The sequence below is a fragment of the Zerene cesonia genome, chromosome 17 (genome assembly GCF_012273895.1).
Source record: "Zerene cesonia ecotype Mississippi chromosome 17, Zerene_cesonia_1.1, whole genome shotgun sequence".
Lineage (NCBI taxonomy): Eukaryota > Metazoa > Arthropoda > Insecta > Lepidoptera > Pieridae > Zerene > Zerene cesonia.
In genome coordinates, this window is record NC_052118.1 from 2,602,634 (window position 1) to 2,612,065 (window position 9,432).

The window sequence follows — 9,432 nt, forward strand, 5'->3', positions numbered from 1 at the left end:
TAGATATAACATTGTTGAATGTGAAATGATCTTTTTATATGCTACGCTTTAGAACAACAATAATTCTGTTTATAATCTTAGTTCACTTTTTTGAAGTTTCACCTTGAGTCTGGCGTTAAATGTCCACTTCTATTAAACGTAATAGCGCACTCGACCGCTTCCTGTACCGAATATACATAATAATTTTCCGGGACTTTATTTCAACAATAAATTTGGACTTGTTCGCGTTGGACGTTGATACTTGATCAGCTTGAATGATTTTTAGAAAGGTCCATCTAAAAGAGGCAAAAAGCGATGACGCATCGGATTGTTTGCGAAATAAATCAAATATACTATTAAATCGATCCCTCTTATACAAAATAAACACGGAGAACTAAATCTATATGATATTAATAGTACTATGTACAACGTTTTCGTGTTCACGTATCCGTTGAAATTGAATTAGGCGCCTGACTGCCTTGCTCTTTATTGCTCCATTAAATTTTAAAAATATATTGAAGTTTTCTTTTATTAATGTCGTGATGTTACCTCGTATAGATTTAATGGTAATTTGTTTTATTAAAGCAACGTAAAACATCAAACGAATATGTATTATTGAATAAATATTAGCATAATTATTATACGTAGCTTGTGATGAATTTATCGCATAGTTAATGGGATGCGATGTATAATTATTAATGTTTGTTGACCGATTTCTAAAGGTTTATGTAGGATAATAGTGTGTGAATAAAGAGTAGTGTTATAAAAATAATCACATCATTGATTTATGTAAGGACTTAGGTCTTGCTAAATTCAAAATAATACATAATCCTACATTTACTTAAGATTAAAATAAATTCGTATAGTATCCGAAACCAGTAACAAGAATGTTCTGTAATGTCTACTAAAACGATCAAAAGAAGTGAATCGGCAATTATGTCATCACTCTGTTTGATTCAACTTCAATGTTCGTTTCAATTTTGTAGCTTTTTTTATATTTCAGGATTTAGACGTGCCTGCTGTAGTTCTGTTAAGATCTTTATAAGAACATTTGACATTCAATAATTATTAATGTATTTAATGCATTGTTTATCAATTTGTACAGGTTCCATTTATTCCCTATAAGTAAGATTTTTTTCTTTAAAATAAAAATAGCTTCTTCGTAATGCTGCTATTGGTAAACCAAAAATAATAAAACGAATAATTCTCATGATTAATGAAAGCAAACAACATAACATGGTCTATCAGCAGTTTTAGATAGCCGATAAAATGTTGGTACAGGAAGAGGAAATTCGTAGGTTAAGGACTCCGCTCAGACCGCAGACATGTCACAACTAGCGCTAATAACAAAGTGCGTTCAACCTACAGCTGCTGTTCTCCCGGGGCCCGCTCGTCGAGCTGTTGATCTCATCGAACATCGCCCGCTACGCGGAGTTCCGCTGCGTTACCCGCGTGCTGACGTGGCTCAACGACCGTCTGATGCCGGTGCCTTGCTCCCGGGCTGACGTGTTCGCCACTGAAACCGTTAGCATCCTAGAGAAGCGCATGCTCATGAAAATGCTCACCGCTATCGTAGGTAACACCGAGGAAGAGATGGAAAACGAGTTTAAAGGTTCGTATCACGTGGGCTGTATTGTTGCGCCGGTGACGTCACCGCGGCAAAAAAAACTTACGGCCATGTACCTTTCGGGGATACTGAACTGCGAAATGTAAAAACTTTGTGCCGATGACGTTCCTTTGTAAGTGTTTTGATTCTATTTGAAATTTTAAATGATTAATGCACATAAGAAATCAAATGTGATAATAAAAAATATAATTTGCGTTTCTCCGTGAATTTTTAAATTACTGCATTTGCTACGGTTGCAACTTGCAGTTAGTTGTAAGGTAGATTATTGGACCGTAAAATGTATTGGTTTGCAGTGTTATTTCAGTATAGCCCTAAAATTAAAAATATATTTTATTTCACTAAATTATGGTTTATGGGACTGACAAAATAGGATGATAAATTATTGCCATTTGTGCTGTTTTTATGCATGAAATTTTAGAGAATTTCTTAAAATATTTTTTTTTATTTGCCTCTGAATGACCAAGAATAATTTACCAATAACTGTTTTAATTTACTTATTAAATTGCTAAGACTATAGAAGAAAAACTATCTAAAAAAACTTGTATCACATGAAATTGTTATTTTTATAAACTATTTGTATTGTCATACACGTACATACATAAACAGTAAATCTTCCAGCGACCACCGTCACCTTACATAACACTTAACAAACTACAACCAGTAATATCACAAAAAAATTAAGCATACCTCTATTTCATCAATCACTAGATTGGAACGACAAGTCGTTCAAGGACTACCTGACGCACAAGGGTCTGACCCCCAACCTGATCCACTACGTTTTGTTCGCGATCGCCGGGGGCACTGACACCATGAACTGCCGCGAGGGTGTCAAGGAGTCGAAGAAGTTCCTGATGAGCCTCGGTCGCTATGGCAACACCCCCTTCCTCTGGCCCATGTACGGGAGCGGGGAACTGCCGCAGTGCTTTTGCAGGTGAGGTAGTTAGTTATGCGCGTACAAGAGTACATTTATATATATAACTAGCTGTTCGCCCCGGCTTCGCCCGTGGTACATATATAGTCTATGTTACTCGTGGATAATGTAGCTTTCGAATAGTGAAAGAATTTTTAAAATCGGTCCAGTAGTTTTTGAGCCTATTCATTACAACCAAACAAACAAAGTTTTCCTCTTTATAATATTAGTGTAGAAAAAGAATCGCGAAAAATGAATTGCTAATTGTAAAATTCGAGAACCGCTCGACCGATAGGTCTTATTTTAATATATTTGTTAAGGCACAAGGAAGGAGAGAAAAAAACGTACCACGGGTGAAATCGAGGCAGGCTGCTAGTTATATACAAAGATATACTATTGAATCAATTAGTATCGGTTACTATGCAAAATCTCTCTATCCCATGTACGGGCGCTGGGAACTGCTCCATTGCTTCTTCAAGTGAATAAGATATGGGTTAACACAGCATTTAAACGAGAACCTCGTTCAGACATACTCCATGGTGTACCTAAAGGGCTCGATCCAGGTTAGCTTCGGTACAGAATATAGATAGGACAGATGGTCAAAATACATTGGGCTCTATCGTATTTGTAAGATAACTTTAATAGGGTATGGCTTTTTTGCGGAATTAAAAAAAGGTTACATATGACGTTCCTTAATTATTTCTCCCGTTTAACATGTGAAAGCACATAATTAACTATCGATACGTAATTAACACCGGCATGAATGTATCAGTTACTAATTAGCGCTGAAGTTTCGATTCAATAATCGTGTGTGATTCATAAATAATATCAGCATCCCACAGATCTCGACTACGTAATTTTATATTGTCACGAGTAATGAACGTAATAAAAAAATTATTGCTCGATAGCCAATATGATTAAGGAAAAAATCATGTTAATTAAAAAAAATGTTTCAATTTAACCGTTTCGTCCGTCAATTAACTGCAGCAATATCTCGGTACTGTTGGGAAAAAGGAGTTAAGTGTATTGCGCCGCTCGGTGACCCAGATGTTCATTCGCTATACAAAAATATTTATCACTTTCTTTAGTTGCATGCGGCACGATTTCGTCTCCTTTATAGAAATAAAAGTTTTAAACGATTTATCATAGTGTTTTTGTGTTTCAGTTTTATTACATTATCCTCAAGGATGTTTTCTCAGATCAATGGGAAATTAAATTTGAAAATACATACTGCTTATTATGTTAACTATTTACAAACAAAAACACCGCAAAAATTATAATTTTCAAGGGACCTAATAAGATATTTACTGCAGATACTAAGACAATTTCAATTGAGAAATGTTGATTTTAAATAGTTAATATACATATAGATTTCCGCCTGCGGCTTCGCACACGTAGTCAAAGGAATACCCGTATAGTTCTTGTTACCGTGGGATTACCGGGGTGAAATCTATATTCCAGTCTCCCTCAACCCCTTTTTTCAGGTATCAAGCTATCTTGGTACCAAATTTCATCCAAATCGGTTCAATGGTGTAGGCGAGTAGAAGCGACAGACAGATTACTTTCGCATGTATAATATTAGTAGGGATTTAGGGTGGAAGAATATTTAAATCATTTACATAAACTTTGTCATAGTTAAGCGTTGTTTAGGTCTTAGTGTAATAACTTAGGTCAGTTAACGATGATTGGGTTGATGATGATGAGGTTAGCGATGATGAGGCTGATGATGATGATGATAATGATATGAATGTTGTTTGATGATTAATTGTTGATTCACTTATCTAAAACCATTGTCACAGGCTGTGCGCCGTGTTCGGCGGCGTGTACTGCCTGAACCGGCCGATCGACAAGGTGGAGCACAAGGTGCTGGACGAGGGCAGGTCGGTGGTGGTGATCGACAGCAAGGCGAAGACCCTCAACTGCGACCACCTCGTCATCGGCATCAACGAGTGCCCCAAGGATCTCATCTCGCCGGAGCCTGCAGAGTGCACCGATATTTCCAAGGTGTGTATTTGACTTAGTTAAAAATTTCTTTTTTGATATAAGTACATTTAATTTTATAAAGATACTAGCTGCGCCTCGCTGTTTCACCCGCGTCCATATCCCGCAGGAATATTGGGATAAAACGTTGCCGATATGTTATTCCAGTGGTCCAGTTGTCTACGTACCAAATTTCATTGCAATCGGTTCAGTAGTTTTTGCGTAAAAGAGCAACAAACACACACACACATCCTTACAAACTTTCGCATTTATAATATTAGTAGGATTATAGTAGGATTAGAAGTTGGAAACGCTTTTCGTAAACAATAACGTACTTTTTATTTATTCGAGCTACGTCCCCTATATTATTCATAGTAATACAACAATCACACGTTATGACTTCGACGAGTGACGCAAAGTCTAAAAACTATGAAGTACACTACAAGTAGTAAATTACTACACTCTAGCAAATCGTTCATCAAATCATATCAAAATAGCAGTAATAGTAAATATAATAGTTTAGAGTACATTTAATTTCACAATTAATGTGTGCATAAAATCTTAACTCTACTTACATTAATGGAATTAAAAAATAAATGTGAAAGAAACCAATGAATTGAAGTGAAAAAGGCCCAGCCTCAGCTATGCTATAACTAGTGTGTCTGTACTCGCAGGCGGTGTTCATAACGAACGGCACGATGATGGCGAGCGAGCGCGAGCCGCTGACGCTGGTGCGCTTCCCGCCGCTGGAGGGCGCGCCGCACGCCGTCACCGCGCTCGAGGTGGGCTCCGCCACCGGCTCCTGCCCCAAGGGACTCTGTGAGTGCGCACACACACACACACGCACGCACACACGCACACCCGCACACCCGCACGCACACATACACATTAACATGCAGACACACTCACACAAACACACATACACGCAAGCTGTGTATATTTTTTGATGTCATGTGCAACAGAGCTAGTGCCTCTGCGGATGCGCTGCCAGCTTATAATGGGGAAAGGGATAAGTATTGACGACTGGAAAGAAGAATTGGACTGGGAACGGTGAGGAAAAGGAAACGGGCCTCCGGGCATGTTTTACATACAAATCTGACGTCACATGATATACACACGCATACGAACACGCGTGTACTCTCCAAACCTACATCACACTTACATACGCTTTCAAATATTAAGAAGCTACTAAACAGTCCCATTTCGCAATACACACCTCAAACGTACGGATCTGAAGTTGCACCATATAGTGTTTTCAAAGTACTCTGTGAGTGCACACCGTATAAATAAATATATATTAATATATAAACTATATCTATCCTATCTTTCAAGTGGGATAAAATAGAACACAATATGCAAAATTTTGCCCATTTACGTTTAATGTCTATAGCGGAAAATCAGCGTCACACGTAATTTATGTATATTAAGATCAGAGGAACTTCATATTGATCGAGATATCTGAAATATTATATACTGATATTATTGCCGAGGCGCTCTATGTTCGGAATTATGCCCAGATTAAAAAGCTTAATAGCTTTCCCTCTACTTATTAGCATTTAATGAGGATTGGGCAGCATATTGTAATATCCAATTGGAAATTTTAAATTTCCGATGTTTAATATTCATATAAATTCTTTAATAACTGCAACCCATTGCCGAACTGTAAAAAACAATTGCCTGTTAAAGCGTTGTCAAAAAATGAGCGGCGTTATATAAAACATTCAATGAAATTAACACCTTGTTTTGTGGCAGTAATGCACAAATTTTATTGTATCACTCAGAAAAGAACCTGATACACGCGTAGGCAGAGTTTAGCTTTTCTTTTAACAATTTTTTAACTTTACCGTGAGTTTAATTGCGATGTATGATGTGTGGTTGCCGCAACAACAATTTGTTACAAATAATAATACATATAAATTATGTGTATGTAGAATAAAAATAATATGCATACATACACGTTACAAAGGTAATGAAATGTGAAATTAAGATAGGTTGTACGCGAGGCCTCATTTTGGTCGGGTTGTAATGTATTGTTTGAGTTTTTTGTAAACGTTTTTGTCCGTTGCTTTGAAATAGCTCGACGTTTTTGTATCATAGGCTTTTTTGATATGTAATGTTTTGAGTCACTTCGTAATTGCGATGCGAAAAAAAATGTTTTAATCGTTAATATAATTATATTTTTTGATGTTTATGATGTGTAATTAATAAAAAATGGATGTATTGATTTATGAAAATAGTTTTATTTGAATATTGTATTAGTATTTATTTTTGAATAAACTGTAAAACATGAAATGTAAGCTTCTTAACTTTATACAAATGTTACAGTTTTTGGGTTTTTTTTCTATAAATTTTTAACGATCGTAACATACAACATATGTATATAAGTTGAACAAATGAACTTAAAAAAGGACAAAATATATAATATTCATTATATCAATATGATAATGTATATTTATGTATGTATTTTTATATATGGTGTAGTTTCTGTAGGTGCATTGAAAGTAAAAAATTAAAAAGCCTTTTAGCTTTTTATTATGTTGGGTTAAAAAAAAAAACAACATCTATATTGTAACAAAACAAACTTTTAACTAAAAAAATGTTTATCTATTTTTTTTATAATGATGTTAAAGAAATGTTCTATGAATCCCTAGCGACAACACTTCAAAGATTTCCATCTTCCATATATTCATTCATGCTAATGCTATAATAGGCTCTCTTAAATTTGCGACACATTTACAACTACAAGACAGCACGAGACAATTTTATTATGTGTTTTATATTTAACGAATATTAATGATGGATCGAAAATGATGTACTTTAAACACTCATATTATTTTAATTCGCATTAAACAGAATAAACATTAAAAATCATCGCAATTTCCAGTCGTGGTGTACTTCATAACGAACAAAAGCAAGGACGCGGAGAGCGACCTGATGCCGTACGCCGAGAGGATCTTCGACATGAGCGGTGGCGACCAGACCGCCGACACCGGCAAACCCAAGGTTCGTGCTTTGCTAGCTTGTACCCGCGGCTTCGTCTGCGTGCTCATTCACATTCATCCATCAGAGATGATCCAGTACGTTAAAAGAAGCCTGTATAAATACGTATAGAAACGTTACTATCTTGTACTCGTGGCTTCGTCTGTCTGGTCGAAGGACATTCATTCATCGGATATGATCCAGTCCCGTAAAAAATAGCTTGTATAAACACGACACGAGAAGCGGCAACCATACCGCCGACATCGGCAAACCCAAGGTTCGTGAATAACTAGCTTGTACCCGCGATTCCGCCTGCGATCAGAGATGATCCAGCGCGGTAAAAAGTAGCCTGTATGACACTAACCTTAGTATCACCGAACGCAAATATTATATAATATATTCGATTTGTTTTGATGGGAATGAAAGATAAACAATCAAAAACACTTTCGAATTTGTAATATTCCTAAGATTGATCCTAAAATTAAAAAGTGCAAGTTTGTGATGATGCATGTTTGTTATTCTTTCGTGCAAAAAGATGATCTGTATAAAATTTGGTACAGAACTAGATTATAGCAATCCAAACTATAATCAAGTTCTAGCACATAGGCTACATATCACCCGAGTACTACGTAAGTGAAGCCGCGAGCTACAGCTAGTATAACTAAACTACCTTTATAGACTATAGACTAGATGAATGTGAAAATAAATGAAAATTTAAATTGAAATTTCGTTTAATGTTGAAAAGGCCAGATTGTTTTGTCAGTGAAAGGAAATGAGTTTTATATTATTACCCAATTGTTTGGTAATATATTGTCGAATTTGGCAAAACATGAACAGAAAATTTATTAATAGCCAGAATCGTAAACAGTCTTTTTAACTATGTTCATCTCCAATGTTCCAATTTCAAATTCAAATCTCGGTGTTATTCCATAACTGCAACATTATTACGTATGTACGTATCTTCATCTTCATCTTCCAAATTCAAATCTTAGTTCTATTCCATAACCGTTCCAAATTCAATTGTCTCGTTGCTCGCAGTGTCTGTGGTCGCTGTTCTACAACGTGCGCGACACGAGCGCGCCCGTGGCGAGCACGGTGGACAACGTGCACGTTTGCTCCGGCCCGGATGCCGGCTTGGACTTTGACCGGGCGGTGGAACAGGTGAGAATTGTTCGAACTTTTGAATTCTTTTCATGTACTATTTGGAACATTGCCATTGTATAATTTCCCAATGTAGCGATACGTTTCTGAATCGCGCTAGTGAAATGGAAAGAATGATAGGGAACAATTAGCACGAACGTTGTGGATGGAGAGGAGTTGTGAACTGACAGGGGTCACCACTGGGGAGGAAGGATCATCCTTCCTCTTTCCTTCTTCTCCTTTCCAATCTCCTGATCGAAAAGACAGGATCCTCGACTCGAATCGAATTGAAAAAGAGAGGATCCGACCAGTCTACACAACTGGCCGTAAAGTAAGTAAGGTTGAGGTAAGCCGTAAGGCCCCCATAAAATGACGTTGTATGTAGGCTCTGTAGCGAAAAGATTTTGCTTGCGTGATTCAGCAACGTGTCGCTCAACAGAACTACAAGCATCTACTAGCACTTTTAAATTCAGTTCAGTGCAATGTGTTTAATTAATTTTTGTGATTTTTATGTTGTCACGCGTCTAGATGGAGGTTCTAATGACCGATTTAACAAGTTCTAGCTATGCTTTGAATAACTTATCTGTCAGTTGAAATGACAAAGAATCAAAATATAAGTCAAAAGTGTTACGCACATTATCAGCGAGTGGTTAAAGAAGCATATTTCAGGTTGCGTGCAATATGCATAATTTGTTTTCTTGATTTTTACGTTGTTAGTTAGTTCACATATTGCTATTGCGTTTCGCGATGCTTCTTAACGTAATAACAAAATATTCGAATTAATATGCCATAAAATATATTTTCTTACAAAGCTATT

General features: G+C 36.5%; 1 protein-coding gene across 1 annotated transcript in view; it reads left to right on the forward strand.

The window, feature by feature from the left end:
* The window catches only part of LOC119833234 (rab proteins geranylgeranyltransferase component A 1), a 20,273-nt gene that overhangs the window by 5,102 nt on the left and 5,739 nt on the right, over positions 1-9,432 (forward strand). Inside the window, exons 4-9 of the mRNA XM_038357160.1 lie at positions 1,348-1,591; positions 2,315-2,537; positions 4,316-4,520; positions 5,171-5,315; positions 7,381-7,499; positions 8,514-8,636. Coding sequence (XP_038213088.1) covers positions 1,348-1,591; positions 2,315-2,537; positions 4,316-4,520; positions 5,171-5,315; positions 7,381-7,499; positions 8,514-8,636 — 1,059 coding nt within the window. The remainder of the gene's footprint in view (positions 1-1,347; positions 1,592-2,314; positions 2,538-4,315; positions 4,521-5,170; positions 5,316-7,380; positions 7,500-8,513; positions 8,637-9,432) is intronic.